Source organism: Stenella coeruleoalba (assembly GCF_951394435.1).
Source record: "Stenella coeruleoalba genome assembly, chromosome: 9".
Lineage (NCBI taxonomy): Eukaryota > Metazoa > Chordata > Mammalia > Artiodactyla > Delphinidae > Stenella > Stenella coeruleoalba.
Window position 1 is genome coordinate 43,957,498 of NC_137155.1, and position 19,996 is coordinate 43,977,493.

At 37.2% G+C, this 19,996-nt stretch overlaps 1 protein-coding gene across 1 annotated transcript in view; it reads right to left on the bottom strand.

Annotated features, from left to right (window-relative positions):
* GLCCI1 (glucocorticoid induced 1) overlaps positions 1–19,996 on the bottom strand; it is a 120,631-nt gene that overhangs the window by 78,984 nt on the left and 21,651 nt on the right. The window contains exon 2 of the mRNA XM_079932447.1: positions 6,987–7,138. Within this exon, the coding sequence (XP_079788573.1) occupies positions 6,987–7,138 (152 nt within the window). The remainder of the gene's footprint in view (positions 1–6,986; positions 7,139–19,996) is intronic.

A 19,996-nucleotide genomic window follows, 5' to 3' on the forward strand; every position in this document is an offset into this window, starting at 1 on the left:
TGCCGCCTTTGTCAAAGATATAATTGACCGTAGGTGTGTGGGTTTATTTCTGGGCTCTCTATTCTGCTCTCTACTGATTCATATGCCTGTTTGTGTGCCAGTACCAAACTTTTTTGATTACTGTAGCACTGCAGTATTGTGTGAAGTCTGGGAGGGTTATGCCTACACCTTTGTTCTTTTTCCTCAGGATTGCTTTTGCAGTTCTGGGTCCTTTGTGGTTCCATATAAATTTTAGTATTATTTGTTATAATTCTGTGAAAAATGTCATGGGTAATATGACAGGGATCACATTAAATCTGTAGATTGCTCTGGGTAGTATGGACATTTTAATGATATTAATTCTTCCAATCCAAGAGCCTGGGATACCTTTCCATTTCTTTGAATCACCTTCGGTTTCCTTAATCAATGTTTTATAGTTCTCAGCACATAAGTCTTTCACCTCCTTGGTCAGGTTTATTCCTAGGTATTTTTTTTCTTTTTTGGACGCGATCTTAAATGGGATTTTTCTTACTTTCCCATTCTGATATTTCACTGTTAATGTAAAGGAATGCAACGGATTTTTGTATGTTAATCTTGTACCCTGCTACCCTGCTTATTTGGTTTATCAGTTCTAATAGTTTTTGTGTGGAGTCTTTAGGGTTTTCTACATAAAGTATCATGTCATTTGCATATAATGACAATTTTACCTCTTCCCTTCCAATTTGGATACCTTTTATTTCTTTTTCTTGTCTGACTGGTGTGGCCAGGACTTCCAATACTGCATTGAATAGAAGTGGTGGCAGTGGGCATCCTTGTCTCGTACCAGATTTTAGAGGGAAGGCTTTCAGCTTTTCACTGTTGAGTATTTTATTGGCTGTGGGTTTGTCATAAATAGCTTTTATTATGTTGAGATATATTCCCCCTATACCCTCTTTGGTGAGTTTTTTTTTTTTTACCATGAATGAATGTTGAATTTTATCAAATGCTTTTTCGGCACCCATTGAGATGAACATGATTTCTGTCTTCTCTCTTGTTGCTGTGGTGTTATCACAATGATTTGCATATGTTGAACATCCTTAATCCGTTTTGAGTTAATTTTTGTGTATGGTGTAAGACAGTGGCTCAGTTTCATTCTTTTGCATGTGGTTGTTCAGTTTTCCCAACACCGTTTACTGAAGAGACTATCCTTTTCCCATTGTATATTCTTGGCTTCTTTGTCATAAATTAATTGACCATATATACGTGGGTTTATTTCTTGGCTGTCTATTCTGTTCCATTGATCTATGTGTCTGCTTTTACGCCTATATGGTTTTGATTACTACAGCTTTGTAACATAATTTCAGATCAGGGAGTAAGATGCCTCCAGCTTTGTTCTTTCTCAAGATTGCTTTGGCTATGGGTCTTCTGTGGTTCCATACAAATTTCAGAATTGTGTGAATTCTGTGAAAATGCCATTGGAATTTTGATAGGGATTGCACTGAATCTGTAGATTGCTTTGAATAGTATGGACATTTTAACAATATTAATACTTCCAATCCATGAGCATGAAATATCTTTCCACTTATTTGTTTCTTTAATTTATTTCACCAATGTCTTATAGTTTTCAGCATACAGGTCTTTCACCTTCTTGGTTAAATTTATTCCTAGATATTTTATTATTTTTGATGCAACTGTAAATGAATTGTTTTCTTAATTTCTCTAATAGTTTGATATTAGTGTATAGAAATGCAACAGATTTCTATATCTTGATTTTGTATCCTGCAAATTTACCAAATTCATTTATTAATTCTAACAGTTTTCTGGTGGAGTCTTTAGGGTTTTCTGTATATAGTATATTATCATTTGCAAATAGTGACAGTTTTAATTCTTCCTTTCCAATTTGGAAGCCTTTATTTTTCTTCCCTAATTGCTCTGGGTGAGACTTCCAATACTATGTCAAATAAAAGTGGCGAGACTCAGCATCCCTGTCTTGTTCCTGATCTTAGAGGAAAAGCTTTCAATTTTTCATCACTGAGTATGATGTTAGCTGTGGTCTTATCATATATGGCCTATATTATGTTGAGGTATGTTCTCTTTATACACACTTTGTTGAGAAATGTTGAATTTTGTCAAATGCTTTTTCTGCATCTATTGAGATGATTGTATAATTTTTATCCTTCATTTTGTTAATGTAGTATACCATAATGACTGATTTGCAGATGTTGGACCATCCTTGCATCCCTGGAATAAATCCCACTTGATCATGGTGTATGATCCTTTTAATGTATTGTTGAATTTGGTTTGCTAATATTATACTGAGGATTTTTACATTGATGTTCATCAGGGATACTGGCCTGTAATTTTCTCTCTTGTGGTGTTACTTGTCTAGTTTTGGTGCACCAGCTCTTTAAAGCTTCTTCCCAAAGCAAGTCTCATGGCCACACTTAACTTCAAGCGGGCAGAGAAGTATAATCTTATCATATGTCAAGGAGAGAGGATGAGAATATTTGTTAACAGCTCTAATCATTACTATACCTGCAAAGTCAGAGGAAACACCTCTGATTATTACTCTATATTACTTTTATTGTTTGACCACTTTACAAAGAGTATATGTTACTTTATCATTTAAAAACACATTCACATGTAGATTTCATATCTGTCCATAGATGAAGATTTATACTTTGGACTGTGGGGTGAAAACTGAGGAAATGCTACTGTCTGATTATAGTAACCTTAACTACAAGTTCAATTTTAAGTGTCGGTAATAAACTTGTTTAAAAAGGTTGTATCAGCAGGGTTAATGTAATAAAGTAACATCAAATTCTACAAATGGTTTTTAGTTTTCTATTAAGCTACACAGATTAGTCTAATAAACTGGCAATTATCCATCTCCCCATTGCCCTCAAAAATGTGAAGCTGTCTCTTTTAGTCCTCAGAATAAATATGTGTATGTGCAACCTGGGTATTATTAACTGCAATTTGTAAAAAAGGAAACTGAAGTGTGAGACACACTGCAGTTAATTCAATGGGCCATGATTTTCCCCCCAACATTTTATTTTAAAATTTCAAACAGAAGAGTTGAAAAAACTTCTCAGTGCATACTCGGAAAGCCAACATTTAGAATCTATATTTAACATTTTGCTACATTGGCTTCACCACATATATATTCATCTATCTATCATCTATTGATCTTATTTTTTATTAATTTCAAAGTAAGTTGCAGACAGCAGTATCCTTCACCTCTAAACATCTTAATTAGATTTCAATATTTATATTCTATATTTTAGAAGTTATATATTAGAATGCACAAGTGTATACTTGTGTAAGTTCTAATAAATACATCCACCCATGTAACCAAAATCTCTATCAAGATATACAATTCCATTGTCCCAGGAAGTTCCCTCACATTGGGCTTTGATTTGAACACAAGATCTGTCTCTAAAGTCCATAGTCTTTCCCACAACACTATGCTACTTCTTTTAAAAAGGCCCAATGTATAAATACATTAAACAATAAGAATTTTATTTCTAACCCTCAATAATAAAGGTAGCTGAAATATGGAAATATGAAAGGTATAAAATACTAGAGATTCCCTCCACTAAAGCCAGACAGCCTAGGTATTTAATATCTGTAGCACAATGACTGTATCACTTTCTGTTTACTAATTTCCACTGAATAAATAAAAATATCTACTTCCTTCCCCAAGAGTTAAAGAATTAATCAAGGAGGTATGGCAATTAAAGAATTAATCAAGGAGGACGTGACAATAACAACCATTACATATGTTCATATCTTATACCTTCAATTAAACTAATAATGCTTCGGGGCAAGACCATTTCTTAGGCTTGTAAGGCAAGCATTAGGTCAAGTGCTATACACTTTAGTGATTACGATGAGAGGCAGTGAGGAACTGGAGAAAACACAAAACCTTTGGAATCAGCCAAATCTGGATTCAGATCTCTTCATATTTATTTAGCTATATAACTATGTACAAGTTAAACTTCTCTAAGCCTCAGTATATCATATGTAAAATGAGGCCTATATTTGGCCTTCCTATCAATGTCAGGTTTCTCAAATAGACGATCTACAAGCAGACCCAGGCAAGAGAAGCCCCTACCCTGAACTTCAGGCTTTTGGGGGAATTTTATGTAACAGTTTGTTAATTTAACTTAGTATGTATATGGTATGTAGGTCTACATTTATATTTGCTCCAGATCCTGCAGATGTTACAAATGGGCCTGTCTGTATCTACTACTAATAACCTAACATGTGTATTGCCATATTCACTTTCAAATATTACCCTATTTAGTCATACAACATTATCATGAGTTAGGTTTCATTAATCCCATTGTGCAGATAAAGAAACAGATGTGGTTAAGAAACCTACCCAGCGCCCTTATCTTCTATCACCATATCACTCTCTTCTTAACTCCCAAATATCTGAGCTTCCTTCTCTAACATATTATCAATATTTCACTCTCCAAGACAATATGCCCCTAATCCCTAAATCTAGTCCCTATTTTCCATGACCTCTCGGTAGCACCTGATACTGTTAATAATTTTTCCTTTCTTAAAACAACTTTTCCTTTGGTTTCTAAGGCTCGACTATTTCTTCTCTTAGCTTTTGCTCTTTTTCTGCCTCCTCTTGTTAGAGTTTTGGTGAAGAATGAATAAGATAATATTTTTGGAGAGTGTCAGCATAAAGCATATATTCAATAAAAGGTAGGGTTTCTTTTTAACCTAAAAAGAATAGCTACCATTTTTAAGAATGGTGTCAATTACTCTACTAGGTGATACACACACATGCACACACACTATTCCATTTATCCTAAAAGCACCATAAAATTGAAGTTCAGATTGGCTGACAAATTAACCTGTATTAGAAACCTGGCTCCAACAATTCCTAGGTTTATGATACTAAGTCACTTAACTTCCCTGAGCTTCTGCTTCTCCATCGTGTAATTTTATAATGTTCTTGTGAGAATTAAATGAAACACAGGATATAAAAACACAAAGTACATGGTATAACAGTCAGTAAATATTAAACTCCTTTCTCTTCTTGTTGCTACCAGGTGAATACATTAATTTTTTATCCTTCCCTTGTGTGCATTTCTAAAAACTAAGTCCTTGATCTCTTGACCTTCTTTCTTTATACTCTGTACCTACACTCTGTCACACTTGTGAGTCCAACTCCTCCAGAAAGATAGTTTTGAATTATCTGTGACCATTTCTAAGTGTGCAGGCCCACATCTCTAAGTTTTGCTAGTTCTTTCTACTTGAGAATCCCACTGCCTACCATATCAAACTGCTCCTTTCCCTCACAAAGAATGGAAAGCAAAAGACTGGGAGTGGGTGACATAAAATATTAAACAGACAAAATTGATAGGATTCATGATAAAGAAGCTAATTTTATGGTTTCAAGCTTGCCTGAGAAAATTACAAAACTGGAGAAGATTCTCATAAATCATGTCCAAAATTTTCTCCCCTTTTCCTCATTCTTCAGACATGAAACTCTAATCCTTCTATTTCCCTAACCCACAAAGCCAAAAATGTTCCCATTCCATTGAATTCCCTTACATTTAAATGCTCCATTCATCTAACACCTAATAATACTCTATCTTCTATTACCAATTTTCTTACATTTACATCTTATCTTCCTAACTATGCTGTAAGTTCTTTAAGGCCAATAACCATCTCTTATACTTTTAGTATTGTTCATAATGCTAATCGACTACTGCTATAAAGATATGGTCAAGAATTCAGAAATTATAAATTAAGATGCTTTCAGATCTTTTTCTGACATGGAAGGAAAACTTTTCAAGTCAAAAGCTCTGATCCACAAATAGAGAAGATGTGACAAACAGGAAATTTTCTATTTCTCTCTCAAGAATTTCAGTTTTGGCTTTAAACAGAAAAAAAATCCTTTAACATATATTTCCTTAGCCATGTGTTAATACTTTATAAATTATTTCCAGGAACTGTGCAAGCTTTTCTTCAAAAATGACTTATACCAGCATACCTTGGAGATACTGCAGGTTCGGTTCCAAACCACCACAATAAAGCAAATATCGCAATAAAGAGTCACACAAATTTTTGGTTTCCCAGTGCATATAAAATTTATGTTTATACTATTACTGTATTCTATTATAGTGTTCAATGGCATTACATCCTAAAAAAAAAATACATACCTTAATTAAAAATACTTTATTGCTAAAAAATGCTAATCATCATCTGAGCCTTCAGCAAGTCATAATCTTTTTACAATAGTAACAACAAAGATCACTGATGACGGATCACCATAACAAATATAATAATAATGAAAAAGTTTGAAATATTTAAAGAATTGCCAGAATGTGACAGAGAGACATAAAGTGAGCAAATGCTGTTGGAAGAAAGACGCGGATAGACTTGCTCCATGCAAGATTGCCAAAAACCTTCAATTTGTAAAAAAAACACAATATCTGAGCAGCATAGTAAAGCAAAAGCACAGTAAAACGAGTTATGCCTGTATTTTCTAATACAGTTACTAGTCATTAATTTCTGTAGGAAAATAATTCCTAAAACTATAAGGCTCAAAAACCACACAATGTAGACTGATGTGCTATTTATTAAATATTAAATAATTTTAAAACTTTCAAAACCGAGATGATAAAAATACTTAGTCTAAAGTTTATTAAAAGAAATGGCTTTCGGGCTTCCCTGGTGGCGCAGTGGTTGAGAGTCCGCCTGCCGATGCAGGGGACACGGATTCGTGCCCTGCTCCGGGAGGATCCCACATGCCACAGAGCGGCTGGGCCCGCGAGCCACGGCTACTGATCCTGCGCATCTGGAGCCTGTGCTCCGCAGCGGGAGAGGCCACAGCAATGAGAGGCCCGCGTACCGCAAAAAAAAAAAAAAAAAAAGAAATGGCTTTCTTCTTTGGTTGAATATATTTAATAACTGGGAAAATTTGATTAACTTAATTTTCTTTACTGTGATCAAAATAGAACTGCAGGATAATAAAACTGATTTTGATTTGCTTATTTTACCTGAGTAGCTTTATCTTTCATGCATGAAGGGTAATGAACATGAGGATCTCGTGGCCACTGTCCTGTGAGATAAGGTCCTGTTATCGTATCCAAAGAAGAGGTTCGCCTTATTGTACCAGAGGTTCGAACTTGATGAGATTTTGGCCTGTCCACTATAAAAAAGTGAAAAAAGATTAGTCACTAATGAATAAAGTAAAACTTAAAATTATTTAACCTTCATAGTTTGTAAAATATCACTCTGTCAATTTTCCCTACAATATATATTTACCCTAATAGCCCTCCTGCGTGATGTGATGAAATTTATAGACCCTCTCCCAAAGGAAAATACATTCACATATTAAATTTTGCATACACTTCCAGGGCTGTCACACCCTACAAAGCCCATCCATTTTAGAGACCTATTCTAAAACCTGTATATCATCTCCACTGCCATTACTTTAATTAAGACTTCATCATGTCTCAACTGCCAGTTTCCTAAATGCTATCTCTGCATCCACCCTAACTAAATCTTACAGTACCACCTCCCTCCACTGCTTAAAAAATTTCCATGGTTATTCACTGTCTTTAACTTAAAGCCCATTATTTTTCACAATTCAGCTCCCATATACATCAATACTTGATGTCTTGCTACTCCTCCATAAACCCATGTTAACTACTAAATGCCATACAAACTAACTGCAATTTCCCAAATGTAAAACACTCACTTCTCTGCCTCTATACTTTCTATTATCTCCTGCACCTAAAATGTTCTCCTTCCCTGTTCACTTGACAAAAACTTATCTTAAAGATCAGCTCAGGTGTCACACTGCCTCTGTGAAACCTTTCCCAATGCCCTTCTTTTCTCCATCTCTGTCCTTTTTAAAGATATACGCACTCTCTGCTTGCATGGAGCCCTAAATTTGTCTTTCTTCCCCAACTAGAGCATAAGTTTGGTCCCTACAGATTGAAAAGAAGTGGATGCTCAATACTTATGAATAAATTTATTCACAGCTACACAAAAATAACATGTATAAAGAATCTTACATTTTAATTCAGCTTCCTCATTTATGGATGAAGAATTTGAAGCCCAGAGGGATAAAATTAAATCGTCCAATGAAATAGAACTGCTAACAGGTGATAGAGGTAAAAAGGAACCAAGATCTCCAGATATTCTACACAGTTCAATCAATCTACTATAATAATCTACTTCTCCTCTCCATATAGGTACCATCGGTACCTCTGCTGAGAATTAAAATGATCATACTGAACTCTATAGTTTCTTTTTTTTTTTTTTTTTTTTTTTTTTTTGCGTTATGCGGGCCTCTCACTGTTGTGGCCTCTCCCGTTGCGGAGCACAGGCTCCGGACGCGCAGGCTCAGCGGCCATGGCTCACGGGCCCAGCCGCTCCGCGGCATGTGGGATCTTCCCGGACCGGGGCACGAACCCATGTCCCCTGCATCGGCAGGCGGACTCTCAACCACTGCGCCACCAGGGAAGCCCTATAGTTTCTTCACAAAGAAACTATAAAGGATTTTTCATATATGCATCTCAAATAAGTTACTACTAATGTGCATTGAATAATAAAATCCAGTGGATTACAAGCACCAAGGCTCAGTCTTACTCAGAGTTATATCTCACATCAAACAAAATGTCTTGCACATTACAGAGGGCTAAGAAACATTTGTTATTGAATACTGTCCTTTAACTATCCTTCTGAAACCAAAATACAAAATTGGGTTTTTTAAATTGGAAAACAAAAGAAAATGCAGCATACTGTGAACTATCATATTATTTACATACAGTCATCCTCATTTCTATGGGGGACTGGTTCTAGGACCCTCACGGATACCAGAATCTGAGGAAGCTCAAGTCCCTTACATTTGGCCATCCACCTCTCCAGGTTCCACATCCTTGGACATAGAGGGCTGGAGGGCCAATTTTATCTTACAACTGCAGTTCTGATTTCTTCTTTGACCCAAGAGTGTTAGAGAATATCTGAAAATTACAAAATTTCCTCCCTTTTTTTTTTTTTTTGCGGTACGCGGGCCTCTCACTGTTGTGGCCTCTCCCGTTGCGGAGCACAGGCTCCGGACGCGCAGGCTCAGCGGCCATGGCTCACGGGCCCAGCCGCTCCGCGGCATGTGGGAATCTTCCCAGACCGGGACACGAACCCGTGTCCACTGCATCGGCAGGCGGACTCTCAACCACTGCGCCACCAGGGAAGCCCTCCTCCCTATCTTTATTACTTAGCTCTAATTTTATTTTGCCATAGGCAGAGAGTCAGGACAGTCTATTTCTACTCTTTGGAATCACCTGAAATTTTATTTGTGACCAAAAATCATGGTCAATTTTTATAAATATTTCAGGAGTCATGGAGAACATATATTTTCTGTTTTCAGAATAGTTATTTTTCTTGTACATCAGCTGAAATAAAAATATAGAATATAGTAATAATAAAATTATTAGCTTTATCTGTCACAGACTTAGAGAACTACTCTAAAATTTCTAAACTACTCTTGAAATATAACAATTCTCTTTATCTCTTGCAATTTTTATCATTTAAATTTAGTTCTGGGGAATTCCCTGGCAGTCCAGTGGTTAGGACTCTGCACTTCCACTACAGGGGGCATGGGTTCAATCCCTGGTCATCGGGGAACTAAGATCCCGCAAGCTGCACCGTGTGGCCAAAAACAAGAAACAAACAAAAAAAGTTTATAGAAATTTAGTTCTGTATAATTTGGTTACATATTGATTCATGACATCATCATTATGGCTTATATGCTTCACCATTGTAGTCTGTTCCATTTATTACTTTTAAGCTCTGTCAAATTGAACATTATCACCCGTTTATGCTTTCTATTATAATGTGTCTGGTTTGCCTATTCTTTTATTTTCAATTTCTTTCAATCATGCTGTTTCGGTGTGACTCTTGTATACTGTATGCAATTAGGCTTTTTGAAAAAACTTTAGGGTATGTCTTCTCCTTATAAAAGGTATGTTCATCCCACTTATATTTGTTATAACAAACTTGATTAAACCTGTCACATAACTTTTTTCTTCCTCTTATAATTCTTCCTTGCTACTTGTTTTCTATGTTTTACTGTTTACTTCTTTTTCTCCTTACCTTTTCCCCTACCATAGGTAATTTAGAAGATATGCAGATTGTTTTTAGTTCTATTACTAGGAATTACTTCTATTAATTCTTTTAAATATTTTTTCTGGCTATAAAAGCAATATGCACAAATTTTAGCAACTTTACGAAACACGGAAAATTAACATGTCTCTCTCATAATCTGATTTATAATAATTTGTTTAAAACTTCTTAAAGTTACTTTACATTCCCTCCACCAAGAAAAAAAAGACAAAAACAGTTTATCCCTTGAAAAAGAACATTTATAGCAATAAAAAAGGCCTAAAGGACAGCCACAACCAGAAAATGAAAAGCCACTATATGCGAAAAACTTGTGCCTGAACTTTAAACTGCTCCAACTATTATGAAAGTTGTATGTAGTCTACTTATAGTTATTAAAACCCCTGTTAACTTGGTGAACAATAGAGATCATTTTTATGTTTTATAATAAGTATATAAAGAATCTATAAACAAATCCCTTGATACATATAATATTCTAGTCTATACTTTTTTATTATATTGTTAATCACTGGACCTTTGTCTATCACTTTCAAAGGATCCTATTTCTCCCCTTAGTGTCCATTCTCTCTGATTAGCTACTGTCAGAACTGTGGTCTTCAAGTTATTTTGACTGAGTACTCCTAATAGTAAATATCTAAGGATGCAGCAATATGTGCAGTTATTTATTTATAAATGAGGTATATATTATATTACTAATATGTTATAAATAGTGTAAACCTAAGTAGAAATTTACATATGATATAAAAAATAAAAATATGTATGAAAAAAATAGAAGTTACATTTTCTTCCTGTATCTCATAAATGGGTGGCCTTAATTCAGTGTGAAGACCACTGGGATAAGGGACTTTAAATTGGGTGCTCCCAAGTCCCAAGGACCAGTGGCGGCCATCAACTCGGACTCTGAAAACCTAGGCTCCAACATTTGGTGTAGAAACACTCACCTTGTGCTGAGTATCAGAGGGGGGCATTCTCACCAATGAGAGAGCCAAGAAACAGATTTGGTAACCTTTTTCTGGGACAGCGTGGACCGGCACTTCTGGTGTCATTAAATTCATGAGTTTTCTTGTATTCTCCCTTAACCAAAAAGAGCTTTTGTACTTTTAAATGTTGTATAAATGTGTTATATAGGTTTTTGAACTGGAAACTTCCTGAAATTTATATCTCCATGCGGTTACCATAAACATAATGTAATAAAAGGGAAAAATATGAATTGGGTGCTAAATTCAATCTACAGATTGGCCAGTTAGCTCTGTGATTTAACGCTATTGCTTAATTGTGTTAAGAATGTGTAAACAAGCATCACACATTACCAATACCAAAAAACAAAAACGGTCTGCCTTAAATAGAATAAGGTAGGACAACATGGTATCGATATCCTGTTATAAAATTCGCTCTATCAGTCATGATGTTTTAAAAAATTATAGTATATGAAGTAAATATACTTGAAAGGTTATATTTCAAACATATGCTTTAAAAGATTCTCACCATTGCTCATACAAGGAAAATTTCAAAGATATGTAGTTGTTAGTAATTTCCACGTCAATTATTTGAAGGGTAAAAATTCAAAATAAGTTTAAAAATTGGCAAGGATAGTACTCTTCCAAGATATGATTAGCCATAATAACCCCACTTAACCAAATATCAGTAGGGCCTTATTTACCAACAGATTCATCATAAGCAGTGCGATTCTATTTTAACAAGATGAGTTATTGCTATTATCCAAACTATCATGGCAATGAGTTAGATTTTAACTGCCTCAACATCTAAGCCTTGATTCTCCCAAATTTTTATATATTTAATTTGCGGTATTATCACCTACCAATTCAGGTTTTACAATTTAGTGCAACAATAAAAATCAACACTGGTTTTTCATTATAGTAGTCCCCTCTTATCCTCAGTTTCACTTTCCACAGTCAACCATGGTGAAAATATTAAATGGAAAATTCCAGAAATAATTCATAAGTTTAAGATTGGGGGGCAGAGCCAAGATGGCAGACTAGGAGGACATGGAATTCACATCTCTGCACAACTAGGGCACCTACCAGGCACTGGTGAGGGACCACAGACACCTAAGGGGACGGGAGAAACCCCCAGCAACTGGGTAGGACGTGGGGCATGGGGAGAGTGAGAGGGGGAGAAGAAGTGGAGGTGGGATGGGACTGGCGCCCCTGAGGGGTAGCTGGGGGAGGGGAAGGGATCCCACCCCCAAAGGGGGAAATTGGGGGACCATTGGGAGGGCAGAGGATCAAAAAGGAGCGTGGCCAGGTCTCCCTTGCCCACTTGGGCCCCTGGGAGCCTGCTGAGATCCCGGTCCTGATCCTCTGCCCACGAAGGCCCCCTCCAGCTGCATGGGTCCTGAGGGAGTGGGAGGGAGGGAAGGGGGAGCAAAAGTAAAGGCCAGACCTATGGGACTGGAACCCCTGAGGGGTGGCTGGGGGAGGGGAGGAGTTCCTACACCCAGCGGGACACACCCATGGTTAGGGGTCCAGTGGGGACTGGGGAGACCCCGGGGGAGATGGGGAGTGGGGTCGTGGAGGAATGGAAGGGAACGCGGCCAGTGCTTTCCCTGTCCACTTAGGCACCAGAGAGCCTGTTGGGCTCCCGGGCCTAATTCTCTGCCCTCAGAGCCTCCCTCCTGCTGTGCAGAGCCCAAACCCAGCCCCTACACCCCCACCCAGGGCCCTACCTCTACACTCAGAGAACCCCTCCAATGAGCTGGACCTAAACCACACCCACACACCCTCACCCACGGCCTTGCCTCCAAACTCCAGAACTCCACACTCTGAAGGCCCTCCTTTGGAGGTGCTGCTTCTCCCCTTCTGTAGGTCCTAAGTAGAGGCCCTGACCGATGCTTGAACATCGCCTGCCCAGGCCCCACCCCCAAGGCCTTTTCTGGATGCATGGGTCCTGAGCCTAGGCCCTACCCCATGCTCAAACAAGTCGCCCCCCACCAGCCTAGGTCCCGCCCCACCGTAACCCCTGCCCCTCCCTAAGTTCCACCCCTGCCTAAACTCTGCCCCACATAGCCAAGGCTTTTGTTTTTCCTTTTTTCCTCGTTTAGATTGGGGTTCTGTTTTACCTTGTTGATTAATTGTTCTTCATTCATTTATATGTTTATTTTTTCTAATAAATCTTTTATTTTTCTAATTTTATTTTATTCTTTATACTTTGTTATTGTTCTTCTCCTTTTGGCTTGTTCCCCCACCCCCCTTTTTTCTTTTTCTTTTTTCTGTTACAGTTTTATTTTACCTTGTTGAAGTTGTTTCAATTATATTATTTTTCCTAATATATTTTTTATCTTTCTAATTTTATTTTGTTTTTTATTCTTTGTTATTGTATTGCTCCTTTTCTTCTTCTTTTTTTTTTTTTTTTGGCCACGCCACAGCCTTACGGGATCTGGTTCCCAGGCCACAGGTTGGGCCCGAGCTCCGGTGGTGGCAGCTCTGAGTCCAAACCGGTGGACTAACAGAGAACCTCAGACCCCAGGGAATATTAATCAGAGTGAGGCCTCCCAGAGGTCCTCATCTCAGCACCAAGACCCAGCTTTATCCAACTGCCTGCAAACTCCAGTGCTGGATGCCTCAGGCCAAACAATCAGTAAGACAGGAATACAGCCCCACCCATCAAAAAAAAAAAAAAATGAAATGACTAAAAAATATGTTACAAATGAAGAAGCAAGGTAAAAACCTACAAGACCAAATAAATGAAGATGAAATAGGCAACCTACCTGAAAAAGAATTCAGAGTAATGATAGTAAAGATGATCCAAAATGTTGGAAACAAAATGGAGAAAATAAAAGAAACATTTAACAAGGATCTAGAAGAACTAAAGAGCAAACAAACAGTGATGAACAATACAATGACTGAAATTAAAAATACTCTAGAAGAAATCAATAGCAGAACAACTAAGGCAGAAGAATGGATAAGTGAGCTGGAAGATAAAATGGTGGCAATAACTGCCAGGGAGCAGAAAAAGAAAAAAGAATGAGGACAGTCTCAGAGACCCCTGGGACAATATTAAACGCACCAATATTCGAATTATAGGGGTCCCAGGAGAAGACGAGAAAAAGAAAGGGTTTGAGAAAATATTTGAAGAGATTATAGTCGAAAACTTCCCTAACATGGGAAAGGAAATAGCCACCCAAGTCCAGGAAGCGCAGAGAGTCCCATACAGGATAAACCCAAAGAGAAACATGCCGAGACACATATTAATCAAACTATCAAAAATTAAATACAAAGAAAAGATATTAAAAGCAGCAAGGGAAACTGTAATTAAAAATCTTCCAACAAACAAAAATCGAGGACCAGATGGCTTCACAGGTGAATTCTATCAAACATTTAGAGAAGAGTTAACACCTCTCCTCCTCAAACTCTTCCAAAAAACTGTAGAGGAAGGAACACTCCCAAACTCATTCTATGAGGCCACCATCACCCTGATACCAAAACCAGAAAAAGATATCACAAAAAAAGAAAATTATAGACCAATACCACTGATGAACATAGACGGAAAAATCCTCAACAAAATACTAGCAAACACAATCCAACAACACATTAAAAGGATCATACACTATGATAAAGTGGGATTTATCCCAGGGATGCAAGGATTCTTCAATATATGCAAATCAATGTGATACACTGTATTAACAAATTGAAGAATAAAAAGCATATGATCATCTCAATAGATGCGGAAGAATCTTTTGACAAAATTCAACACCCAGTTATGATAAAAACTCTCCAGAAAGTGGGCATAAAGGGAACCTACCTTAACATAATAAAGGCCATATATGACAAACCCACAGCAAACATCATTCTCAGTGGTGAAAAACTGAAAGCATTTCCTCTAACATTAGGAACAAGACATGGATGTCCACTCTCGCCACTCTTACTCAACATAGTTTTGGAAGTCCTAGCCATGGCAATCAGAGAAGAAAAAGAAATAAAAGGAATACAAATTGGAAAAGAAGAAGTAAAACTGTCACTGTTTGCAGATGACATGATACTATACGTAGAAAACCCTAAAGATGCCACCAGGAAACTACTAGAACTAATCAATGAATTTGGTAAGGCCGCAGAATACAAAATCAATGCACAGAAATCTCTTGCATTCCTATACACTAACAATGAAAAATCAGAAAGAGAAATTAAGGAAACAATCCCACTGACCAGTTCAACAAAAAGAATAAAATACCTAGGAATAAACCTACGTAAGGAGGCAAAAGACCTATACTCAGAAAACTATAAAACATTGATGAAAGAAATCAAAGATAACATAAACAGATGGAGAGATATACCATTCTACTGGATTGGAAGAATCAATATTGTGAAAATGACTGTACTGCCCAAAGCAATATACAGGTTCAGTGCAATCCCTATCAAATTACCAGTGGCATTTTTCACAGAACTAGATCAAGAAATTTTACAATTTGTATGGAAATGCAAAAGACCCCGAATAGCCAAAGCAATCTTGAGAAAGAAAAATGAAGCTGGAGGAATCAGGCTTCCTGACTTCAGACTATACTACAAAGCTACAATAATCAAGACAGTATGGTACTGGCACAAAAACAGTAATATAGATCAGTGGAACAAGATAAAAAGCCCAGAGATAAACCCACGCACATATGGTCACCTTATCTTTGACAAAGGAGGCAAGAATATAAAATGGAAAAAAGACAGCCTCTTCAATAAGTGGTGCTGGGAAAACTGGACAGCTACATGTAGATGAAATTAGAACACAACCTAACACCATACACAAAAGTAAACTCAAAATGGATTAAAGACCTAAATGTAAAACCAGACAGTATAAAACTCTTAGAGGGAAACATAGGCAGAACACTCTGTGATATAAATCATAGGAAGATCCTTTTTGACCCACCTCCTAGAGTAAGGGAAACAAAAATAAACAAGTGGGACCTAATGAAACTTAAAAGCTTTTGCACAGCAAAGGAAACCATAAGCAAGACCAAAAGACAACACTCAGAATGGGAGAAAATATTTGCAAATGAAGCAACTGACAAAGAATTAATCTCCAAAACATACAAGCAGCTCATGCAGCTCGGTATCATAAAAACACACAAACCAGTCCAGAAATGGGCAGAAGACCTAAACAGACATTTCTCCGAAGAAGACATACAGATGGCCAACAAATGCATGAAATGATGCTCAACATCACTAATCATTAGAGAAATGCAAATCAAAACCACAGTGAGGTATCACCTCACACCAGTCAGAATGGCCATCAAAAAGCTACAAACAATAAATGCTGGAGAGGGTGTGGAGAAAAGGGAACCCTCCTGCACTGTTGGTGGGAATGTAAATTGATACAGCCACTATGGAGAACAGTATGGAGGTTCCTTAAAAAACTAAAAATAGAACTACCATATGACCTAGCAATCCCACTACTGGGCATATGCCCTGAGAAAACCATAATTCAAAAAGAGTCATGTACCACAGTGTTCACTGCAGCACTATTTACAATAGCCAGGACATGGAAGCAACCTAAATGTCCATCAACAGATGACTGGATAAAGAAGATATGGCACATATATATAACAGAATATTACTCAGCCATAAAAAGGAACAAAATTGAGTTATTTGTAGTGAGGTGGACGGACCTAGAATCTGTCATACAGAGTGAAGTCAGTCAGAAAGAGAAAAGCAAATACCACATGCTAACGTATATGTATGGAATTTATAAAAGCGGTACTGATGAACCTAGTGGCAGGGCAGGAATAAAGACGCAGACATAGAGAACAGACTTGAGGGCATGCGGGGGAAGGGGAAGCTGGGATGAAGTGAGAGTAGCACTGACGTATATACACTATCAAATGTAAAATGGATAGCTAGTGGGAAGCTGCTACATAGCATAGGGAGATCAGCTCAGTGCTTTGTGACCACCTAGAGGGATGGGATAGGGAGGGTGGCTCATGAGGGAGGGGATATGGGGATATATGTATACATATAGCTGATTCAGTTTGTGGTACAGCAGAAACTACCACAACATTGTAAAGCATTTATACTGCAATAAAGATGTTAAAAAATAATAAGTTTAGGGCTTCCCTGGTGGCGCAGTGGTTGAGAGTCCGCCTGCCGATGCAGGGGACACGGGTTCGTGCCCTGGTCCGGGAAGATCCCACATGCCGCGGAGCGGCTGGGCCCGTGAGCCATGGCCGCTGAGCCTGCGCGTCCGGAGCCTGCGCTCCGCAACGGGAGAGGCCAGTGAGAGGCCTGCGTACCGCCAAAAATAATAAAATAATAATAATAATAATAATAATAATAACAACAATGATGTTTAAAATTGTGCACCATTCTGAGTAGTGTGATGAGAACCATCCTGCTCCATCCAGCCCGGGACGTGAATCATCCCTTTGTCCAGCATATCCCACCTGTTAAGTCACCTAACTAGCTGTCTCAGTTATTAAATTGACTGTCTTGGTACCATAGTGTTTGTGTGTAAATAACAACTATTTTACTTAATAATGGCCCAAAGCACCAGACTAGTGATGCTGGCAATCTGGATATGCCAAAGCGAAGCTGTAAAGCGTTCCCTTGAAGTGAAAATGTCAAAGTTCTCAACTTAATAAAGGAAGAAAAAAATTAAATGCTCTGGTTGCTAAGATCTATGGTAAGAACAAATCTTTTATCTGTGAAATTGTGAAGAAGGAAAAAGAAATTTGGCTTGCTTTGCTGTTGCACCTCAAAACTGCAAAAGTTAGGGCCACAGTGTGTGATAGGTACTTAGTTAAAATGGAAAAGGCATTATATTTGTATAAGATACTTTCAAAGAGACCATGTTCACATAACTTTTATTACAGCATATACTTATAACTTTTATTATTAATTGTTGTTAATCTCTTAATGTGCCTAATTTATAAAATAAACTTTATCATAAGTATGTATGTATAAGAAAAACATAGGATATACAGGGTGTAATACTATATGCAGGTTTAGGCATTCAACTGGAGGTCTTGAAAGATATTCCCTGTGGATAAGGGCGGTCTACACTATATGTTCAACACAATAAATTGTTTCTTATTTCATGATTATAGTTGTGATTAGAATATATATTTAGTTTTTAACTGATCACAGTATTTCTCTAATTATTACAAAATTACCTCAGTTCAAGTAGATAAAATAAGAGGATACCTTATCAATTAGAAACATAAATTAGTATCCTCAAACAGTCTTTGAATTTACAAGAGCTTAAAAAACAATAAAATTTAATAAAAAATAGTAGCAATAAAATTGCTAAAATCAATATTCTAAAGTATGAAAGAAAATCAATTAAATAAATACTTACCATCATTACTTAAGCTAAACAGGCATCAGGAAAATAGTAATTTCATATGTAGTGAAACCAGGTAATCACTAACACTAAATAAAACCACTGCGCCACCAGGGAAGCCCTCAACATATTTTTTAAACCAGACCAAATTGATTCAGATGCATCGTCAGCCTTGGGAACCACTGAGGTCCTAAAGCAATGTTTCTCAAAGTGTTAGACATTTGTTAAATATGCTCAATACTGGGCCCAATTTCTCATCAACAATGTGAGACTCTCTGCTAGTGGGACCAAACAATGTGAATTTTAAATATGTATCTCAAGTGAATTTAATGGTACTAAAATCTTAAGAACCTATGTCTAAACGATTGGGACTAGATCCTTTAGAGTTGCAGGTGCTCAAAAATAAAATCATTTTGTTGATTATAATCTACTCCATTTAGAGACACTGAAAGTTTGAATATAAATCCAAGAAAATATCCTGCTGCAAAAAAGTCAAACAATTCTTCGAAATCTGCACTTAGCAGCTAACCTTCTAGAATCTAGTAAATTTAAACTTCTAGTCATCTCCTTCAAAAAGGTCACTTTCTAAACTGAGTGCCAGCCATGACAATAAGAACCTTCAAACCTAAATACAAAGCACTCTAGACAGAATGCTTAGGAATGCTTTCTTAGAAAGATGAGATAACAGACAAAAAGTTCAATACAGCTTCTTTGGAAAGATTCCCTCCCACCCAAACAGGGCATTTTGCACACAAAAGTTAACTACAATAAAATTTGCTTCCTAAAAAAATACAAGAAATTCTGAAAAACTACATTAAGTAGGTTCCTTTTTATAAAATCAAAGTGCCAAAGAAAAATAAAATATATAAGCAAAGTAAAATTTAGATTTTAATAATTAATTTGATTAAAGAATTTAAGCCTGAGTCTCCAAATATTACAGTATTTTATAGCCTTTTTATTTAAAACCTTTATCTTTTAAGAGAAAATAAGTGTTTCATGATGTCTGAATTTGCTCCTTCATATTATAATTTCAATCCTTATCACTGAAATCAAAATAACAAATTCATGGAGCAGAGACTGAATATAAGACATTAAGTTGCTTTTCTTCAACTTCAAAAAACCCTGAAATGATATAGTTCCTAATTTAGTGATCAAAAATAGCCAAAAGTAAATACGGGTAGAGAATATCTTGCTATTGGTTCACTGAGGTTAAGCATGAACTTAACTAAAGGTCTGTTTTGTTTTGTTTTTTATAAATCTATTTTTAATTTTTATTTTGGCTGCGTTGGGTCTTTGTTGCTGTGTGCGGGCTTTCTCTGGTTGCGGTGAGCAGGGGCTACTCTTCATTGCAGTGCACAGGCTTCTCACTGCAGTGTCTTCTCTTGTTGAGGAGCACAGGCTCCAGGCACGCAGGCTTCAGTAGTTGTGGTACGTGGGCTCAGTAGTTGTGGCTCGCGGGCTCTAGAGTGCAGGCTCAGTAGTTGTGGCGCACGGGCTTAGTTGCTCCGCAGCATGTGGGATCTTCCCAGGCCAGGGCTCGAACCCGTGTCCCTTGCATTGGCAGGCGGACTCTCAACCACTGTGCCACCAGGGAAGCTCC